Source organism: Callospermophilus lateralis, chromosome 8 (assembly GCF_048772815.1).
Source record: "Callospermophilus lateralis isolate mCalLat2 chromosome 8, mCalLat2.hap1, whole genome shotgun sequence".
Lineage (NCBI taxonomy): Eukaryota > Metazoa > Chordata > Mammalia > Rodentia > Sciuridae > Callospermophilus > Callospermophilus lateralis.
The window spans coordinates 124,428,563-124,451,238 of NC_135312.1; the positions used below are offsets into that span (position 1 = coordinate 124,428,563).

Below are 22,676 nucleotides of genomic sequence, written 5' to 3' on the forward strand. Positions count from 1 at the left end.
CCACCTATTCCTTAGCATTGGTAAATAGAGTGACAATGCTTTGGAAGAAAAACAATTGGGGAGAGCTGTACTGGGGATTGAACCTATGAGCATTCAACCTCTGAGTTATATCCCTAGCTTTTTTATTTTTTGAGACAGGGTCTTCCTAATTGCTGAGGCTGGCTTTGGACTTGTGATCCTCCTGCCTCAGTTTTCCGAGTTGATAGGATTAGTTGCCCAGTGCATTGTTTAAACCAATTTGACTTTGACCAAAACTCTTTAAATTATCTTTATCTTTTTTTTTTTTTTTTTAGAGAGAGGGAGAGAGAATTTTAATATTTATTTTTTTTAGTTATCGGTGGACACAACATCTTTGTTTGTATGTGGTGCTGAGGATTGAACCCGGGCCGCACGCATGCCAGGCAAGCGTGCTACCGCTTGAGCCACATCCCCAGCCCCTAAATTATCTTTATTATTGATACCTAGTCAGAGATTTCATTGGCCCTATTGATGGTGAGCTTGACAGCAGTTCACGAGAAAAGATGTTGATACTGTGTCTCTTTAACCTTAAGCCATAGTCTTTGTAAGTAATAACAGTTTGTCTTGTTCAGACTGGTCCCACAATGTTGCCCATTCTGGCCTTGAACTCACAATCCTCTAGCCTCCTGAGTAGCTGGGATTACAGGTGTGCATCACCACACTCAACAATTTACAATTTAATTCTGAAAGCCTTAGAACTGGGATTGTTTATAAATATTGTTTATAAGTGTTTGCTCAGAAAAAATACCATTTAGGGGAGCTTTAGGATTTAAGGTTTACAGTACAGTTTTAAATACAATAAGTGCATCCATTCATTCATTAAAATGCATTTACTAGCTGGCCAGGTGGTACACCTATAGGCAGCTCTGGAGGCTGAGACAGGAAGATCAGGAGTTCAAAGCCAACCTCAGCAACAGCAAGCCCCTAAGCAACTCAGTGAAACCCTGTCTCTAACTAAAATACAAAAAAAGGTCTGGGGAGTAGCTCAGTGGTTGAGGGCCCCTGAGTTCAATCCCCAGCACTCTAAATAAATAAATAAAATGATTCTTTTTTTTCTGTCTCTGATAACCATTCCATCCCTAAGTACACCAAGGAATGAAGTAGCTGTGGTGGTAAACAAATGCAGTTTGATTTATCAGTCTGTTTATTAAACATTCCACACCACCAGCAATGTAGAGAAGCGCTTCTTGGTTTGCTAAAGATTATGCACTTGGTGCTGGTCAAATATAACAAGTATGTTAATCTGTGGTTTTCTATTCTCAACTTCTGGGTATATACCCCTTTTGCTGCTTGTTAGCTAAACTTGACCCTTAACTTACTATGACCTAATTGCTCTTGTTAAAGGGTTAATCACTAGGGATAGTTAAGAGCTCTTTTTGTTTTGTTTCCTTCTTTTTCTTTCTTTCTCTCTCTCTTTATTTATTTATTTATTTATTTATTTATTTATTTATTTATTTATTTATTTATTTATTTATTTATTTTAATGTAGTGCTGGGGTTAGAACCAGGGCCTTGAGCATTCTAAGCCTGTTTTCTTCCATTGATTTACAACCCCAGCCTATAACTATTCCCCCAGCCTATAACTACTCCAAGTATTAAATTTTTTTTAAAGGGGCTGGGGTTGTGGTTCAGTGGTAGAGTGCTTGCCTAGCACATACCAGGCCCTGGGTTGGATCTTCAGCACCACATATAAATAAATGAATAACTTTTTTAAAAAATGGTTTGTACTCCTCTTGTGAGGATGTTAATATTATTAGAATGAATGGTTCAGGACTATAACATCTGAAAAATGTTTATTTACATAGCAAAGGAAGACTATTTTGCCTATTACATGACTTCCAGAACTTGGAGTTAGAAGTATTAAATTCAGGTCTTTTGTTGTTTTTTCTTATGACCATCAGTAAATTCTTGAACATTATTTCCCCACCAGCTGATGTTGTCATTTGCTAAAGGAAATAACTGCCACCTCTCTGAGAGTTGGAATTTAATTCTCTGAGAATTAAAGGAGATATGTGAAAGTGCTTTATAAACTGTCAAATGTCAAACACATGAAGGATTATAAGAGTAAAAAATAGTGCTTTCCAAAGATTAACCATTTTGAAAACGTTATAAGCATAAATTATTGGTTTCCATATTCAAACCATAACAAATTCTTGTAGTCACAATGAGGTGAGTAATTGAAATTTGGGGAAAGATAATAATTTAGCATTTTAGTAGATGTGAAAATACTATTTTCACTTCCCACATACAATATTTTGGGGTTTTTTGTTTTCCATTGGTACTGGGAATGAACTCGGGGGGCGCTTTACCACCAAGCTATATCCCCAATCGCGATCCCCGTCCCCGCCCCCCTTTTTTCTTTCTCTCTCTTTTTTTTTTTCTTTGATAAATCGCCAAGGCTGGCTTCGAAGATATGATCCTCCTCTCTCAGCCTCCTTAGTCGTGGGATTACAGGTCTGCGCCACCGCGCCGCGCTAGTGTTTTTGATGTTTGTATTTAAAGTCGTCTTAACAATGATTTGCCTAGAAATCCAGCCATTGCCTAGGGATTTTCTAGGATTAATGGAAGTTAGGGCTATCCCTCCCCTCACTCTACCTGTAAAAAATTACCGCTGCCTTTTCCTCCGAGTGCGAGAGAAACTGGGTTCAGATTCCATCCAGCATGATAAACCATGTTAGTGTTGAATCCGATGAGATTCTCCAAACATTTCCAGTCCACTCTGCAGGAGTTACATTCAGTGGAACAGAAGGTCAGGCAGTGACAACTTCTAGATTCCTTTTCCGAGATGCAGTCATCAGCTTCCCCGACACCGGGAAAGCAGTCCAGCCGCAGGCTGGGCGCGGGTGGACTGTGCAGACCCAAGCCCTGGGCGGTGGACCCGAGCCTGCCAGGCGGGGCTGGGCCGGGGTCGGCGCCCCTCCCCGGGGCGGGGCGCTCGAGGCTCACAGCCTCGCGGAGTCTGGGCAGTCTGCGCCAGGCAATCCAGGCTGCTGCGCCGCCAACCCAGGCGCGATGTATCTCCGCAGGGTGGTCTCAAAGACCTTGGCGCTGCCATTGAGGGTTCCCCACAACCCGGCGCCGCTCGGGAAGGACGGTGAGTGCGGGAAGCCCCTGGATCCTCCTGCACCCAGTCTGCCAAACTCGACCCGGAGCAGCAGAAAGCTGGGTTGGGGGTGCAGGGGAATAAGGGAAATTTTGGAGGGGACGAGGCTCCAAAGTTCTCGGATGCTTGGGCAGTAGGGAACCTTTCAGCGTGGCCTCTGAATCCGGACTAGGATTTCTGGTTCAAATGTGGACCTCGAGAAAGTGATCTAACCTGTTTTCATCATCCGTTAAGTGGAAACAGTGATGATTGTGAGTTTTTAAAAGTGCCGGCGAACATACTCGTAGCTTACTACTTTTATTGTTATAGGGATCGTTTCGCTCCCGGATCTCAGGAGGAAGCAGGATTGGGTGGGAAAGTGGACTCCGCCGCGAGCCAGGCGGCGCGCGGGAGCGAGGGCGGAGAAGTAGACGTGCGTAAAAGCTAAGTCACCCAACCTGGCCCGGGCTCGAGAGCCTGGACCCCGCGAGCAGCCTGGCCTCAGCGTCCCCCCGAGGAAGAGCGCTTCGGTCGCTTTCCTAAACTAGGTTGCAGATAGGCCTGCAGCTACCCAGCTGTTTGGCTCTGGGGTTCAAATATTTTTCATCTTTGGCTTTAGGGATGCGTGAGAAAAGGATGCGATTCTAAAGTGGAGGTCTCAAGGTGGAAGTCGATTAAATAAGAATTGACCTAAAGCGGACGTAGCGGCACACGCCCATCATCCCAGCGACGCTGAAGAAAACTGAAGCAGGGGGTGGCAAGTTCACAGCCAGCCTCAGCAGTTTAGCGAGGCCCTGAGCGACTTTGCCAGACTCTGCCTCAAAATAAAAATAAAAAGGGCTGGGGATGTAGCTGAGTGGTAAGGTGCCCCTGGGTTCCGTCCCCGGTACCCCACCCCGCTACAGAGCCTGGAACACAGTAGGTGCTTGACTAGTGAGCAAGCAACAATCTTTTTTTCACCCTGGCTGCCCGGGGCTCTGGGACAAGATTTGCAGTCCGACCCCCGCCGCCCTTTCCTGGTCCTCAGGCACCCTTCCCCGTCGCTGATTGAGGGACGCGGTTAGACAATCTCATGGAAAGGTCTGGATTCTCTCTTCACTTCGACCCTCCTCCTGAAGCTCCCGAGGCGGCTTTAGCCCCGAGTGTGGATTCGAGGCAGAAAGACTCCTGCGGAAAATTCCATGCGCCAGTTTTGTTGTTGTTGTTTTGTTTTTTTGTTTTTGCGTTTTTCTGTTGTCTGGTTTTTGTTTTTCGGCTTAAATTAGGCCTGTGTTGGTGGAGGAGAGAAGGAGGAAGAAGGTCTGCCCAACTAGCTTTAGTTTTCTTTCAAAATGCAAGTGCGGGGAAGATGCCCCACAAGCTTCGCTGATCATTATACGTACTATTTCTCCCGTTGGTGAAATGGGGCACAATACCCTTCTTTTACACTTCTGAGATAACGGGCTGTTTTGATGGGGAAGTGAGGAGAGAAATGAGCACCGCCCTCCCGACCTTGACCGTGGCCTTTCAGGTTTTCCTGACCAAACCTCACCAACATACACACGGGTTTTTTGGTAGCTGGCACGAGTGACTTTTCTTTCCAAAATGGGGCAAAACAGAATTGAAAATTCCAAATATATAGTTAGCCACAATGGTAGTAAGAGTCTTTATCTCATCTAATTACTATTTTCTAAGCACTGATTTGTGTTTTAAGAACTATCATGGGTGGAAACCTGTTTGTCTTCAGTTATGGGCATTAATTAGCCTTTTATTGGTACTTTCTACTTTGATTTTTTAAAAATGAAAGAAATTTTAACTGCCTCATCAAATTTTTTTCTCTCCTTTTTGCCTTTAAAAATATAACTTCTTCATGAATAAATCATTTAGATTTATAATAGTTCACTAGGGAAAGACCAGAAAGGCAAAATCTAAACTAAGTCATCTATAATCTTACCATTCAGGAAACATTATTATTTACAGTTTTTCGTAGAGTTTTCCAGATCTTTTTCCCCCCATGTGTATTTTTCCTGGAAACAAATCTGGGATAGTCTCATACATAGTATTTTGCTATGAATGTTCATGTAATATGTTGTAAACATTTTCTGCTGGAAGTAAATATTCTTCTGCAAAAGTTATAGATTATTTGTTTCACATTTTATGAAGGTACTAAAACTTGTCTGATTAATTCCTATTGAATATTTCCCATTTCTTTGCTATTTCAAATAAGTTTTCAAGTATTTGTCTTTCTATTTAAAAAAAATATTTTTAAGCTAGAGATGTAGTTCAGTGGTAGAGCACTTGTTTAGAATTCATGAGGTACTGGATTCAATCCCCAATACCAAAAATAAAAAAAAATTAACACATTATTAAAAATAAAGAAATCTTTTTGAGCAACTCAGTAAGACCCTGTCTCTAAATAAAATACAAACTAGGGCTGGGTAAAAGAGAATAAAATCATAGCATTTGCAGGTAAATTAATGGAGTTGGAGAATATCATGCTAAGTGAAGTAAGCCAATCCCCAAAAAACCAAAGGCCAAATGTCTTCTCTAATATGTGGATGCTGATCCATAATAGGGGTGGGGGGAGCATGGGAGGAATGGAGAAACTTTAGATATGGCAAAGGGGAAGGAGGGGAAGGAAGGGGGAATGAAATGGACATCAAAAAAAAAAAAAAGTAATGGACATCATTACCCTAAGTACATGTATAAAGACATGAATGTTATGACTCTACCCTGTGTACAACCAGAGACATGAAAAATTGTGCCGTGTGTATTTTGAATTGAAATGCATTCTGCTGTCATGTATAACAAATTAGAATAAATAAGTAAATTTTAAAAAAATAGTACTGGAAAAAAAATAGGACTGGGGATGTGGCTCAGTGGTTGAGTGCCCCTGGGTTCAATCTCCAGTACCCACCCCCAAAAAATTATTAGTTTTATAGAATTTTACTTCTATTTCAGATATGATCTTATTGCAACATTTGGCTTAAGAAAAGCTTTTATCTGGGTTGGGGCTTTAGCTCAGTGGTGGAGCACTTGCCTCCTACCTGTGAAGCACTGGGTTCTATCAATAGCACCACATAAAAATAAATAAATAAAATAAAGGTATTGTGTCCCTCTACAACCAAAACCAAACAAACAAGCAAAAAGCTTTTTGTTTTGTTTTGTTTTGTTTTTTTAACCCATGGATGCTCAACCACTGAGCCACATCCCCAGACTTTTTATATTTTATTTAGAAAACAGGGTCTCCCTGAATTGCTTAGGGCCTCACTAAGTCACTAAGGCTGGCCTTGAACTTGTGATCTTCCTGCCTCAGCCTCCCAAGCTGCTGGGCTTACAGGTGTGCACTACTGCACCCAGCTGGCTCTCTTTGCTTTCTATGGTATTAGAAAAATCCAGATTTCTTTCTGTATCCACATTTCTATTATAGATTTATAAAAAATGTTGGATTTTTACTAATGGGGGGGCAGTACTGGGATTTGAACTCAGGGGCACTTGACCACTGAGCCACATCCCCAGCCTTATTTTGTATTTTATTTATTTAAAGACAGGTTCTCACTGGGTTGCTTAGCACCTCGCTTTTGCTGAGACTGGCTTTAACTTATGATCCTCCTGCCTGCCTTAGTCTCCCAAGCCACTGGGATTACCGGTGTGCACCACCGTGCCCAGCTTGGTTTTTTAAATTAATGTTTTATTTAACATACATAAATTGAATTGAATTGAATTTTATGAAATAAATCGAATTTTATTTAATGAAATTTTAGGTATAAATACGTTTACTTTTTTGAAAAATAATCATTTCCACTCTCTCTTCCTTTCCCCTATAGTTGAATGTGTACAGTAAATGGATTTCTTTGCTAATATGCTTGTCATTTTGCTGTTAAGATTATTTAGTACTCCTGTCACTTCTCCTTACCCACACCTGCATCCCTTCCAAGAAAAGCATGATGCTTAACATCAAGATGACAGGCTTCACAAGTACTTATCAAATTAGATTGGGAAAATGTCAAGTGGAATTATTACCTGCCTTGTGATACCGTATTCCCTTAAGCTAAAATTATTTGATGATAATAGATTCTAGGTTCACTGAGGAGAAACATCTTTAAAAGATGAAATTATTTTAAATAGTTGTGCTTAAATGGCGATGCTAACTGTGTTTAAACTTATTTTCCTAGCATCTCTTCGTTGGATGTCATCTAACAAATTCCCTGGAACATCTGGATCCAATATGATTTATTATCTGGTTGTAGGTGTCACAGTCAGTGCTGGTGGCTATTACGTAAGTGTTTAACTGTAGTGTTCAGAAATTCATATATTTTACAACTTGTGGTAAAACTCAAAGCAATGTTGCAATCGGGACATGCGATATTAAATATACAACAGAGAAATAGGTTTAAATGTCATTAAGCATACACATTTGAAAAATACTCTATAATCATTAGAAATATAAAATTTCCATAAAAATGTATTAACTAAATTATTATCATTTTTTTTTTTTTGGTATTACTGGGGGTTGAACCCAGGGGTGCTGTAGAATTGAGCAACATCCCCAGCCCTTTTAATTTTTTTATTTTGGGGCAGGGTCATTAATTTCATTGAGCCTATTGGTACACCTGGGGTTAAAAACAGTGTTATTATAATAGTTGACAATTGAGTATTTATCATTTGCCAAACTCATAAATCCTTTAATAGCTTCAATTATAGATACTAGATACTATTACTAATAATAGTATCTAGTATCTATATTATTCCTGTTTAACAAGAATTGTTTTGGGCCTGGGCAGTGGCCAACACTTGTAATCCTAGCAACTTGGGAGGCTGAAAATAGGAGGATGGCAAATTCAAGGGCAGCCTCAGCAACTTAGCTAGGCTCTCAACAATTTAGTGAGACCCTGCCTCAAAATAAAAATAAAAAGGGCTAGAGATGTCACTCAGGAGTAAAGTGCCCCTGGGTTAAATCCTTAGTACCAAAAAAAAAAAAAAAAAAAAAAATGTTTTGAAGATATACTCATTTTATTTTTTTAATTTAATTTTTACTTAATTTTTAGTAGTGCTGAGGATGGAACCAGGGCCTCGTCATGTTAACTAAAGCATTCTCCCACTGGTTACTCCTCCAGTCCAACTAACTTTAAAAATTTAAAAATAATAGACTTTTATTTATTAGATTTATAGAAAAATGAGCAAGGAGTTGTGGGTATAGCTCAATGACAGAACACTTGCCTAGTATGTATGAGGATCTGGGTTCCATCCCCAGCACCAAAAAAAAAAAAGAGCAGAAAGTGTTGAAAAATTCCCTCACCTTCTCTTCCTTTCCCCTATTCACATTTTGCTCTGGTGTGGTACATCTGTTACAATTAAGGAGCCAATATTGATACATGATTATTAACTCAAGTCCAGAAATTACATTAGGGTTCACTTTATTTATTTATTTATTTATGGTACCAGGGATTAAACTCAGGGTCATTCCACCAGCCTTATTTTGTATTTTATTTAGAGACAGGGTCCCATTGAGTTGCTTAGCATCTCACTTTTGTTGAGGCTGGCTTTGAACTCACGATCCTCCTGCCTCAGCCTCCTGAGCTGCTGGGATTACAAACATGTGCCACCAAGCCCAGCTTATTTTTTTATTCTGAGACAGAGTCTTACTAAGTTGCTTGGAGCCTTGCTAAGTTGATGAGACTGGCTTTGGACTTGTGATCCTCCTTCCTCAGCCTCCCATACTGCTGGGATTACAGAAGTGTACTGCCGAAACCATTTTAGGATTCCGTCTTTACATTGTATGTCCCGTGGGTTTTGACAAATATATAATGACTCTACCACCTTTGGCAGTGTCATACGTTTCTCTTCCTTAAAAATCTTGTATTCCACTTATCCATCCCTTTCTCCTTCCTCCCAATATTTTTACTGTTTCTATAATTTTTGGGGTTTTTTTTACATAGTTTTATTCTAAAAAGTCATATTCACATGCCAGGCACGGTGGCGCATGCCTGTAATCCCAGTACCCCCCCCCAAAAAAAAGGCATATTCATAATTTGTTAAAAATTCAGAAGAAGCATATGTAAAATTCTATCTATATTTTCCTCCCCAGTCCTCCATCCACATCTTCCAGGATTCACTGTAAGACAAAAGTCTTGGTTTTTTGTTTGTTTGTTTGTTTTTAGTGCTAGGGCCTGCACATGCTAAGTACATGCTCTTATCACTGAGATACATCTCTGGTCCCAGGATAAAGCTTTTAAGTGTAGTTCTGGAGCTAAAACAACAGAACATTTGAATTAAATAAGGTAAGCCTATTGAATCATTTCCCATTTTGTCATAAATTTTCTAAATCAAAAAAATCTAACAAATAAAAAAATCTAATGTTTATTGTGAAGAAAAATAGAATAAGCATAAATTCTTCAGAAATCCTTAAAGTATGCAATCACTATATTTTGGGTTGATCCTACAGAGATATGCATAAGGGATTTTTAGTCATAGTTAGGAGCCATTTTTATAATAGGACTATGTAGGATAGCCAAACCAAAATTTTAACCTTCAGATTTTTTTAATATTTATTTTTTAATAACTACGGACACAATACCTTTGTTTTATTTATTTTTATGTGGTGCTAAGAACTGAACCCAGGACCTCGCATGTGCTAGATGAGCACTCTACCGCTGAGCCACAGCCCCTGCCCACCACCACCCCCCTTTTTTTTTTTTTTTTAAATACTGTGGGCTGAACTCAGGGATTCTTTGCCACTGAGCTATGTTCCCAGTCTTTTTTATTTATTTATTTATTTATTTATTTATTTATTTATTTTGAGACAAGGTCTTGCTAAGGGCCTCACTAAGTTGCTAAGACTGACCTCAAACTTGTGATCCTCCTGCCTCAGCCTCCTGAGTATCTCGGATTACAGGCTTGTACCACCATACCAGACTAACCTGCAGAATTGTGACACCCTCAATTAGTCAGGAAACTTCAAACATGTCACTGGTATCTGCCAACTTTCACTCACACCCATATTCCTTTTCTTCTATCATATTTCTGCTGCCTGATGTTGAGTTCATTGCCTAGGCCACTCTAGTTGAATGTAAACCCTGAAAAAACAAATTAGGATTAGGCCATGTGATGGATGACCTGGGAATTTGGAAGACCAAATTTCATCTGGCTATTACAATACTACTAATTATATGAACTGGTGCCAGACATGAGCCTCGATAGTCTACTAAATCTTTCTTTGCAAAAGGAATCTTAAACTGAGCCGGGTGTAGTTTCACACAACTGTGATCCCAGTGGCTCAGGAGACTAAGGCAAGAGGATTGCAAGTTCAAAGCCAGCCTCAGCAAAAGCGAGGTGCTAAGCAGCTCAGTGAGACCCTGTCTCTAAATAAAACACAAAAAATAGGTCTGAGGCTGGGGCTGGGGCTCAGTAGTAGAGCACTTGCCTAGCATGAGTGAGCACTGGGTTCGATTCTCAGCACTGCATATAAATAAATGAATAAAATAAAGGTCCATCAACATCTAAAAATTATTTTTAAAAAAATAGGGTTGGTAATGTGGCTCAGTGGTCGAGTGCCCTTAAATTCAATCTCCAGTACCCTCCCCCACCAAAAAATATGAATCTTAAACTAAAAGGTTATAGGGCTGGGGATGTACCCCAGTTGGTAGAGTGCTTGCCTCACATGCACAAGGCCCTGGGTTCAATCCCCAGCACCACACACACACACAAAAAAACCCTGAAAGGTTATCAACTGAATAGTCCTGAGAGTCCTGCAGCCTCATTCTCTCAAAATGGAATGAAAATTGAGCAAGGTGATGATCTATGTCCCATTTCGTATCTGAGGTAATGTAGTTTTTTTTTTTAGTTGTTAATAGATCTTTATTTTATTCATTTATTGATATGCAGTGCTGAGAATAGAAGCCAGTGCCCTCACTTATGCTAATCAAGCATTCTACCACTGAGCCACAACCCCAGCCCTAGTTTTATTTATTTATTTACTTTAATATTTATTTTTAAATTTTAGGTGGACACAATATCTTTATTTTACATTTAGGTGGTGCTGAGGATTGAACCCAGTTCCTCATGCATGCTAGGCAAGCCCTCTACCTCTGAGCCACAACCCCAACCCCCTATTTATTTTTTAACAGAAAGTCAGAGATACTTCATTTTTACTTCAAAATCCAAAGGCTAAGTATAGCAGAGTTGTAAAAATGGAATCCCACTGAGTTTGATTCACGCGAATACTAATGTTTAATGTTCTTTCATTTGAATATCAAACCTTAAAAGCCTTAATTCCCAAGAATCTTAGGCTACTTTTAGGAATCACAGAATGTGAAGCACTGCAAAATCTGTATTCTAGTCCTCCCTTCTCTTTCACTTTTCCTGCACTAAAATGATTCTGTAGCAGGGTTTTGCAAATTGATCCGTGGATACTCAGTAGCCAAGAGCACTTTTCCATTTCCAAGGAAAATGTTCTACTGTTAGGGCTCCATAGATATAAAATAGGCCCAGATCAGTTCAATTTTCTGAGGAGCTAAGGGTATTTCTAAAAAGAACACCAGCTGGGCATGATTGTGCACACCTGTAATCCCAGCAACTTTAGAGACTGGGACAGGAAGATCACAAATTCAAGGCCATTAGCAATTTATCGAGACCCTTAGCAACACAGTAAGACCCTTTCTGAAAGTAAAAAGGACTAGAGATGTGGGGTGCAGTGGCATCTGCCTGTGATCCCAGTGGCTCTGAAGGCTGAGGCAGGAGGATCGCAAATTCAAAGCCAGCCTCAGGAGCCTAGAGTTGTAGCTAAGGGTTAGAGCACTTGCCTACCACTTGAGGTACTGGGTTCAATTCTTAGCACCACATAAAAATAAATAAATATAAAGGTATTGTGTCCATCTACAATTAAGAAATATTAATATAAAACAAAAAAACAACATCAGCAATTTAGCAAGGCCCTAAGCAACTTACAGAGACCTTATCTCTAAATAAAATATAAAAAAATGGTGGGTGATGATGTTTGTATTTAATTAATAAAAATAAAGTGCTAGCTTCCTGATTATTAATTTTTTTAAAAGAGAGAGTGAGAGAGGAGAGAGAGGAGAGAGAGAGAGAGAATTTTTTAATATTTATTTTTTAGTTCTCGGCGGATACAACATCTTTGTTTTGTATGTGGTGCTGAGGATCGAATCCCGGGCCGCACGCATGCCAGGCAATCGCGCTACCGCTTGAGCCACATCCCCAGCCCCACTTCCTGATTATTAAAATTTAGAAAATATATATGAATATACAACTTTTAAAAATTCATCATTCTACCACTAAGAGTTAAATCACTACCAAAAAAGCTGAGACAATACAAATAATATTATCTAAATAGTAAGATTTTCATTTTTATTTATTAATTTATTGTTGGTGCTGAGGATTAAATCCAGGCCTTAATGTGCTATGTACATATTCTACCATTCTTGTACCCCAGCACTAGATATTCTTCTTTCTTTTTTTGTTTTGTTTTTGTTTTTTGAAGTGCCAGGGATTGAACCCAGGGGCCCTTTACCACTGAGCCACATCCCCAGCCCTTTTTATATCTTATTTAGAAACAGGGTTTTCTGAGTTGTCTAGGGCCTGGCTAAGTTGTTGAGGCTGGTTTTGAACTCATGATCCTCCTGACTCAGTCTCCCAAGTTGCTGGGATACAAGCATGCATCAGATTTTCTTCTTTTCTCTGATTCTTCCTTCCTTCCTTCCTTCCTTTCTTTCCTTCTTTCTTTTTTTGTTTTTGTTTTTTGTTTGTTTTGTTTTGTTTTTTGAGAAGAGATCTCACTATGTTCAGGTTAGACTGGCCTCAAACCCTTGATCCTCCTGACTCAGTCTCCCAAGTAGCTGGGATTATGGGCATGCACCACTATTCCTGGTTAGATTTTTATTTTTAGAATATCATTGCCTAATGTGAAGACAAGCCAAAGAAGACTCGTGAGTATGAAATGAAAGAAAGCCTGCACATTTTGTCAATAATTAAAATAACTTTCTGCCCCATGTTATTTCTCCAGTAACCTACAGTCAGCTAGTGTTGCTTTTTATGACTCATCCTAGCCTACCTAAGAAATCTTCTTTAGGATGTAGCTGTGTGGTGTGTCATTTGGGAGATTTTTTTTTTTTAATTTCATTGTGAGACAAGATTCACATGCAGTTCTCTCTACCCTTTTCTCATTTTCCCCAATAATAATCTTTTTGCTGTAATGCAACATCACCATCAGGAAAGTGACATTTATACCACTCATCCATCTTAATCCAATTTCACTAGTTTTACATGCACCCATTAAATTCTATGCAGTTTTATCCTGTCTAGATGCATAGATTTGTCAGCACTGTCCAGATGCAGGATAGTTCCAATACTATAAGAATCTTTCATGCTATCTTTTTATAATTCCCTCCCTTCTGCCCTCCCTTTCTCCTATCCCCTGACAACCACTAATCTCTATTTCTCTATTTTTGTCATTTCAAGAACGCTACCTAAATGGATCCACAGGTATGAAACCTTTTGAGATTGGCCCTTTTCCCACTCAGTGTAATTGCCTGGAGATTCATTGGAACTGTCACTTGTACCCACTGTTCATTCCTTTTTACTGCTGAGTTGTGTTCCTTGTTACAGAAAGACCACAGCTGGTTTAACAGTTCATCCTTTGTAGACCATCTGAGCTGATTCTCATTATTTGACCATTATAAATGAAACCACCACGAATATTTGTATGTGAGTTTCTGCATGAACCTGGATTTACCTTTGTCCGTGATAAGTTCTGGAGGATCTTTGTAAATGACTGTGAGGATATTTTGGTTCTGGCATAATTTATGTTTTCCTAATTTGTCTTCATCTTCTTGTTTCCTGTGCTTGTTTTCAGCTGTCTTTGACTCATGTTAGAGCATATTCCTTTCCTTTCCTTTTTTAAGCATTCCACTTAATAACAAAAGTGTCCAAAGGAGAAGTAAAAGAGTAAATGGTAAAGTTGGTTTCCCTTCTTGGTTGCACTGGGGTTGTAGCTTAAACTTCTAATGATAATTACATGGAGAACTGTGTGTACCTTTGAACTTGGCAAGAGTTTAAGAAATAAACTAAGGCTGGGCATGGTGGTGCATACCTATAATCCCAGGAACTCAGGAGACTGAAACAGGAGGATCGTAAGTTCAAAGCCAGCCTCAGCAACTTGGCAAGGCCCTAAGCAATTTAGTGAGATTCTGTCTCAAAATAAAAAGGGCTGGGGCTGGGGTCTGCCAGTTGGTAGAGTGCTTCCTAGCATGCACAAGGCCCTGGGTTCAATCCCCAGCATGATGATAAAAAAAAAAGGAGGAGGGTGTTGTGGATGTAGCTCAATGACAAAGTAACCCTGAGTCCAGTACCTCCACAAAAAGGAAGTAAAGTTAAGGACACATTTTCTTTCAGACTTACAAGACAGTCACATCAAAGCAAGCCAAACACACAGAACATATAACAAATTTGAAAGAAAAAACAAAAGCAGAGTTACATCCACTTCAAGGTAAGGGGACTTTCTTAATTATTTTATTTATTTATTTATTTGTTTTTGGGACACTGATTCCCATCCTCTTAGTCTAGCAATGAACACTATTTGCCTTTGTCTTCTTGGCTAACTTAATCCATAATGGCTCTTCGTAGGAATTCATTCAGGAAGGAAAAGCCCAACCAAAATCTAAAGAATATTCTTAGGTGTTTTGGATGAGTGCATTTGATAAATGAACATTTTGCATTTATGCTGCTGACCGTGGCCTTGACTTCTTTGTGTGGTAATATTATTTCTCTCCTACTCAGACATCCATTCATGCGGGCATAATTTTAGAATCTGTCTCTCTCAGCAGCTTGACCTTTCGTTTCCCTCATTTTTTTTTTTTTTTAATCATAAGGTTAATTTTTGTTTCTGTTTTGACTAAGACCTCCTTGTGTCTTTGCTGAAAGTGTACTGGCCATTAGAGTTGGGGACACTGAGCCCCTCCGTTGATAAAAATGTCAACCCTGGGAACAGAAACTTGACATTTTCACCCTTATGTCTATTTCTTGCCTACAACTACTTACTTTTTTAAAAAAATTTTTAGATATAGATGGACATAATACCTTTTCTTAATTAATTTATTTTTATGTGGTACTGAGGACTAAACCCAGTGCTCACATATGGGAGGCAAACACTCTAGCACTGAGCCACAATCGCAGCCCCTACAACTACTTACTTTAAAATAGTTTTTTTCCATCTCAAAGTTAATGCCATTATCAATTGCCATGGTCACTATTTAGGGACAGAGATACTGGCTGCTCATGAATCAATTTACCCTTTTCATCATGACAACAATAAGAGACAGAATATCATTGATAAATGTTATTGAATAGAATCATGAGAAGTCTGTTTATAATAATATTATCATTACAAATATTATTATAATATTATTAATACAGCATCTGCAAAAGACTTATTGGCTTGAAGGCCCATTTTATATAGATTATTTTAGTTAATCTTCACAATAGCCTTGTGAAGTAAATATTATCAGTATTCTTATTTACAGATGATTAAACTGAAGTTGAGAGAGGATTAGTGGTTTCCTCAGGGTCGTCAGCTAGCACCTTGGCTACTCTTCCATACCATCTCACATGGAAGGTTGAAATGGTGGTTATTTGTTAGTATTAGTGTTTGAATAAGTAATATATGCAAATTTTTTAAGTTCAAAAGAGTTTATAAGAAAGCAGATCTCTCATCTTCCCTCCCAAAAGGCAACTGATATATTATCAGTTTCTTTGAATCCCAGAGAGGGTCTTTGCAAATACAGCCCTCTGGCTATATAACATACCTCTTTTTGTCCATACTGTATACATTGTTCTTTCCTTGATTTTTCCTTTTAAGTCCACTTGGAAGACCATTAAATATCAGCACATGTAGATCTGACTCAGTTTTTTAAATGATTGCACAGTGTACCATTGAGTTCCCATGTTCTTTAAGTTAACACTCTGCTTAATGGACTAAATCTTAAAGGTGAAAAAGAGAATGTGGCAGAAGCTGAGAAAGCGAGTTCAGAAGCTCTGGAAGTTTCTGTTGTGCAAGCTGAGGTGGTAGGTGCTGAAGACATTGCAGAGGCTGCAGTTGGGGACGTAGAAGAGTCCACGGGTCCAGGTGATGTGGAGGCCACTAAGGAGGAGGTGACGGCTGTGGGTGCTGAAATGGAGCCCAAGGTTACAAGTGCACAGATGGGTGACACCACAGAGGATGGTTCTGAAATGACCCCAGAGGCTACGAATGTAGCAGCAGGTGAAGGTGTTTCCACCTGTAACAGTCAAGGTATTCCAGAGAACGACTGCTCCCAGGAATGTGCTGAGCCGGAAGGAACTTCTCCAGCTGATTCCCAGTCCTCTGCTGGGCCTTTGCAGGAAGAAGCTGATGCTGGTTCCCAGGCTGCCTCAGGCTAATCTCCTGCCAGTAGCCGGTTCTGCAAAAACAAAAACGTAAATAGTGTGTCTAATAGCTGCCTTTGTATTTTTAGTAATTTTGGTTTTGAAAAAACATCTTCCTAAACACTTTGATGATCCCTGAAGATTTTTGGTCTCTTCTGGTAGAGTTTTGAGAGATTTCCAATTTTACATTTCTTAATATTTTCTACTCTCTAAAATTAGATCGTGACATTGCAGTAAAGAGTTTATAGTTTTAGCTGGGTACAGTGGCACACGCCTGTGATCCTAGCAGCTTTGGAGGCTGAAGCAGGAGGCTCACAGATCCAGGCCAGCTATCAGCAACTTAGTGAGATGCTGACTTAAAAGAAAAATTAAAAAGGGACTGGGGATGTGGCTCAGTGGTTAAGCACCCCTGGGTTCAATTCCTGGTACAAAAAAAAAAAAAAAAAAAACCAGCTGAAATAGTTTTACCTTGAATTTAAATTTTGCATTATAGGAATTATCTCTACATCTTGTTTTCACTTTAATTTTGCTCTTTTTGCTCTGCTTTTACCTTACTTTATTATGTAGAACTGGATTATCAAGCTCAATTTGAACTCATTTAAATAAAATTAGAAAATCTGTAGTGTTTCTATTTTTATTCACTAATACTTATATAGGTATAAATAATACACTGTATTATATATTAACATATACACATGAAGAAATTAAGCTTTCATAATATTATTGAAGAAGGGACATATTTGTGGAGAACTGTGCCTATGATAATGTACATGCCTTCCCCCCTCTCTATTAATATATAACAGGCTGTGCAGATATTTCCTGGTTCAATTCAAACAATATTTTTTGAGGATTTACACTTTGTGCTGGGAGTCATTCATTCGTTCATTCATTCATTCATTCATCTGAGCATCTACAACCAACAGAGGCATTGTTTTAAATCTTCCTCACTATATATTGTAGAGTAGGACTAGATAGTAAATAAGATAAATAAAGAAAATGTAAGAATGTTAGAAACTGGCAAGTGCCAAGGGCAAAAGTAATGAAGAAAAAAAGGATTATAAGTACTGGTTTGGGGTGGAAGTTGTCATTTTAAAAAAAAAATTTAATTGTTTTAGTTTTTGATGGACACGATACCTTAATTTTATTTATTCATTGATTTTTTATGTGGTGCTGAGGATCGAATCCAGGGCCTCTCACGTGCTAGCCAAGCACTCTACCGCTGAGCCATTACCCCAGCCCCAAAGTTGTCATTTAAATAGAGCAGCCAGAGCAAGTCTTACTAGGAAGGTGTGTTTTAAGTAAAGATCAGAAGACTACATCAGGGACCTCATCAGCAGGACCTTGGCAGGGAAGATCATTCCGCGTGAGGGAATGGACATGTGCAAAGGATCTGCAGCAGGAGCATGCTGAAGAATTTGAGGAATTGCAAAATGACCTGTGTGGCTGAGGTGGAGAGTAGTTGGAGATGATCTCAGAGGGAAGGAGATGGGGGGACGGATGAGCTAGGTCATGTGGAGTTATGCAAGATTTTGGCTATTGGAGTAAGTTGGGAAATTGTAGTGGACACTGCCAGTGCTCTGTCTGGATCCCCTTAACTGGGTCCATTTACCCCCAGATGTTATGTTACTCCCCACTCCTACTCACCCTTCACCCCAGGCAGCTCATCACCAAAGACTGACAAGCTGCTGTGGTACTAAAGGTGGGGCCAACTCTGCAGCACAACTCAGAGCTACCCATGGTCAGGTTGAAGCTAGTCTCCAGCTGAGATCACATCCTCCTTGAACACCACCACCCCCACCCTGTCGCACACACATCCTTTCTTCCTTTCTCTTCTACTGAGAGCATTCCTACAGTAAACCACTTGGCCAAGAATCCGTTTCCAGGGAGCTTCACTTAGCATAACTGGATATGGTCCTGGGAGGCAGATGTCAGAATAGGCCCCTGGAGTTGTCACTCTCCATCTAGATGCAATGAGGATCCCTCACTGGTGGTCAGTGCAGGATTGCTGGTCCCTGGCAGTCTGCAGCAATGTGATTACTAAGCTTTTCAACAATGGTAAACTGAGGCAGGATATAGGTGAAATGTTATGTACTGAATAGCCTAACATCCCAGGGGGCTGAGAGGCATAGAAAAACATAACCATAAGCACCTAATCATGTTTTGAAGTACAGGATGGTACCTTGATTTGTCCCAATATCAACTCTGCATTGGATTCCCAAGTCCAAGGCCTATGGCGCAACTGAAGGGATGCTGCTTTACTGCACGCTCTGAAGATGGGGCAGAAGCACTCCCAGCTCTGCTCTCACTGACCTGATGCACACAGCACACACACAGGCATTCTTCCCACTGTTTTGGTTTGGAGAGTTTCTACTGCAAATAACAGAAGCCAGTTCAAAACGGATTAAACAACAGAGAGTTCTTATATAACCAGATATCCAGGGTGGGTTTATTCTTCTGTGACTCAGTCAAGAACCAGGTCATGTATAACTAAAAAGAACAACAACAAAAAAAACAAAAAAAAGGAAAGAAAGAAAGGGGGAAAAAAAAAAAAAAACAGGTCATCTGTGATCCTTCTCTATGATCAAGAATATTCAGGCTTTAACCTTGGCCAACTTTCCTCATCATCACAAAATGAATCACCACATTCAAGGTATTTTATTCTGCAAAAAAAAAAAAAAAAAAAAGAAAAAGAAAAGAAAAGGAAAAAGAAGCAGCTTCTTCATCTTAAAAAAAAAAAAAAAAAAAAAAAAGCTTAAATACAGTCTTTTTTAGTGGTCAGTGGACCTTTATTATTTATTTATTTATTTATTTATATGCAGTGCTGAGAATGAAACCCAGTGCCTACACATGCTAGGCAAGTGCTCTACCTCTGAGCCACAACCCCAGACCCCAGTCTTTTATTTTTTAACATTTTTAAAAAATTTAGTTAGTTAGTTAGTTAGTTAGTTAGTTGTAGATGGGCACAAGACCTTTGCTTTATTTATTCATTTATTTTTTATGCGGTGCTGAGGATTGAACTCAGTGCCTCACGCATACCAGACAAGCACGCTATCCCTGAGCCACAACCCCAGCCCTTAACATTTCTGTTGTACAAAATTTCAAACACAAGTAGAGAGAACAGGATAGTGAGTCTTCATGTGCCCTAAACCATGAAGTCGGAGTAGTGTGTTCAACAGTGAAATGTAGTTAAAAGATCATAGGCAACAAAACTTGACTTTGACTTGGTTACTCTTTTTTTTTAAGCTTCACTATTGCTTTTTCACATTTCTCAACAGGGTTAAAGAAAAAAACTAGCTATGCCTAGCAGACCAGAGTTTGTCTGGCTTAGCCTCCTGGCCAATCTGAAATTCTTCTCTGAACTGATAAATGCCAAAATATGACTGCATACAAACAAATTTTTTTTTTTTTTTTTTAATTCAGTATTGGGCTGGGTTGTGGCTCAGAGGTAGAGTGCTTGCCTAGCATACCTGAGGCACTGGGTCCGATCCTCAGCACCACATAAAAATAAAATAAAGATATTGTGTCCACCTATAACTAAAAAATAATATATCTGAGAAATTCAAAATTCTTCCAACTTGTTCACAAAAATACCCTAAAGGTTAAATAATATTTTTCTAGAAATTTCTTTATTTTAACTGAGGAAAAACATTATGTAGTGTGCTTTATTAAAATGGACAGGTAGCTGTATATCAATGGATGCTATGACAAGATAAACAGTTGTCCCAGAAACTAACTTATTCATAATCCAATCTTCCCTGAATTCAGCTTGAATTCTCAAAAGCTGGTTGTGGAATATACTGTACTTTGTGATAGAAGTTTCTCATTAAAAAAAAAAAAAAAAGGACAAAAATAATTGTCTCAGATCCATTACTCAAGACTGTCCCCATTCCTCAAGACTGTATTATTTTCTCTTTTTTAAAAACATTTTTTTTTAAATATTTATTTCTTTTAAGTGTAGATGGACACAACACAATGCCCTCATCTTTATGTGGTGCTGAGGATCGAACCTGGGTCCCGCCCATGCTAAGTAGTGGCTCAGGGGTAGAGGGCTTGCCTAGCATACATGAGGCACTGGGTTTGATCCTTAGCAACACACAGAAATAAAATATATTGTGTCCACCTAAACTAAAAAATAAATTTTAAAAAATATTCTTCAATAAACTAGACAGGGCAAATGCAGGGTCTGGACTCAGCAGGGCTCTGCTTTTGTGGTTTAGACCAAGCATCGTGGCGTTAGTCAGTTTACGTGAGAACTGCGGTTGCAGGCAGATTCCAGTGCAATTACATGTGCCCCCTCTCATTATTTTCGCTTCACTGTTCCTGAAGAGACTGTATTGAACCCGAATCTTCATATCAGAGCGACCAGCTTTCTCCTAGAATCAAAGTCCAACAGAAACACCCCATCTCAAATTATGCCCTAAAACTCATTCGAGAATCAAGTCGGTATAATAAAGTTGATATGAAAACTTATGTAAGTTCTTGGAAAGACACCTCTGGTTCACTTTAAAAGAGTTATTTGTGAGAACAACTGGGTTCCTAGTACCATCATCATTCTTTTTTACCTATTGGCTATTTTGCTTATGGTAATATTTCCTGCTTCTTCCTGAAACTCAATTTCCTGTTTTCTTATAACTCTGTTAATTGGAAGCAGAATTTCTCAAACTCATCTCAGTACTCAAAGTTGGCCATCATCTGGATTGTGTGCAATTTCTTTGTGTGGAAGAGTTCTGTCTAATCAAGTCCCCATAGTTTGAAAACCAATATAAATATATAGTTTAAAATATGTGGGGGGAGGGGGAGGGGGAGGGGAGAAGAGGGGGAGGGGAGGGGGAGGGCCTGTCATGGTGGGACATGCCTATTATCCCAGCTACTTGGGAGGGTGAGGCAGGAGGATTTCAAGTTACTGGCAAGCCTCAGCAAATTAGCGAGGCCCAAAGCAATTTAGCAAGACCCTGTCCCAAAATAAAAAATAAAGGGCTGGGGATGCCTCTCAAGGAGTAGCACACTCACCTGGCATGCGCAGGGCACTGGGTTCGATCTTCAGCACCACATAAAAGTAAAATAAAGATGTTGTGTCCACCGAAAACTAAAAAAATAAATATTAAAAAATTATCTCGCTCTCGAAAAAAAATTAATTAAATAAAATAAAAAATAAAAAGGGCTAAAGATGTGGCTCAGTGGCAACACACCCCTGGTTCAATGCCTGATATTAAAAAAAAAAAATGTGGAAACTCTAGGAAGAAGCCAGGGGCTAGGGTCTCAAGGCACCAAGGCCAAAGTGAGGAAGTCTCCTCTCTTCCTGTGCCCTGGTAGTTGAGGAGGAGTAACCTCTGTGATGCTAAAGATGAAAGGCTGGGGCTGCCCTGCTTCTGGGAGGCCTTGCTGGGAATTACCTGAGCTCAGAGAAGACAGAATCTACATTATGGAGCTTCCAGGGCTCTGGTGGATGAAGTAGAGTGGAAAATTGCCCCCATCACTTCCCAGAAGACTTTCCGTTGGGACTTTGCAGATAGATCCAGTTGGCAGCCAGTCAGTTTTGGAGGTGCCTTAGCCTGCTCAGAGGCCCAGCTCACAGAATGGCTAGAGGAGGTAGGTGACTGGGTGAAGGCTGTGGGGAAAGCCCAGCAAGATGGCACACACCTGTAATCTCTGTTGAGGCAGGAGGATGGCAAGTTCAAGGCCAGCCTCAGCAATTTAGCAAGGCCCTAAGCAACTTGGTGAAATCCTGTCTTAAAATAAAAAAATAAAAAGGGCTGGGGATGTGGCTCGGTGGATAAGCACTCTTGGGTTCAATCCCTGGTACCCAAACAGAATGTGAAGGGAAGCTTCATGTGAAGCTGAAACAGCAGAAGAGAATCTGGGATAGAGTCCAGAACCTTCCCTGGGAGCAGTTATCTGTCCACCCAGAATCCTGAGGTGAGGAAAGTTAGGAGTCCACTGTTAGTGCTCCTCCTTAGGCTCTGTGTACACACTTGATTTCTGCTCAGACATGACTCACCAATACCTGTGGCCTGTCCAGCGGCATTATCATCAAGTTCCATGTCCTCAGAGAATCCTGAGCAGCCTTCAACTGAGTCCCTGTGCCTGTCCATCTTGGAAAAGCAGATCTTGAATTCCCAGGGTGGGCTGATGTAAAAGTGATGTCACACTCACTTTGGGAAATTCTGTCTTTTTCACAGCTG

The 22,676-nt window shown here is 39.7% G+C and overlaps 1 protein-coding gene across 1 annotated transcript; it reads left to right on the forward strand.

Annotated features, from left to right (window-relative positions):
• Positions 1-2,995: 2,995 nt before the first annotated feature.
• Positions 2,996-17,070, forward strand: Mgarp (mitochondria localized glutamic acid rich protein). The gene is made up of 4 exons (XM_076864828.2): positions 2,996-3,111; positions 7,254-7,357; positions 14,488-14,581; positions 16,079-17,070. The coding sequence occupies exons 1-4, from the start codon at positions 3,030-3,032 to the stop codon at positions 16,507-16,509; spliced, it is 711 nt and encodes a 236-aa protein (XP_076720943.2). The 5' UTR covers positions 2,996-3,029; the 3' UTR covers positions 16,510-17,070.
• The last annotated feature ends 5,606 nt before the right edge of the window (positions 17,071-22,676 follow it).

Bases quoted from the DNA above. Each gene is read 5' to 3' on its own strand.
- Mgarp (XM_076864828.2), top strand. From the start codon at position 3,030: ATGTATCTCCGCAGGGTGGTCTCAAAGACCTTGGCGCTGCCATTGAGG. The intron at 3,112-7,253 runs GTGAGTGCGGGA...TTATTTTCCTAG, and splicing joins GGCGCCGCTCGGGAAGGACG to CATCTCTTCGTTGGATGTCA. The intron at 14,582-16,078 runs GTAAGGGGACTT...TAAATCTTAAAG, and splicing joins AGAGTTACATCCACTTCAAG to GTGAAAAAGAGAATGTGGCA.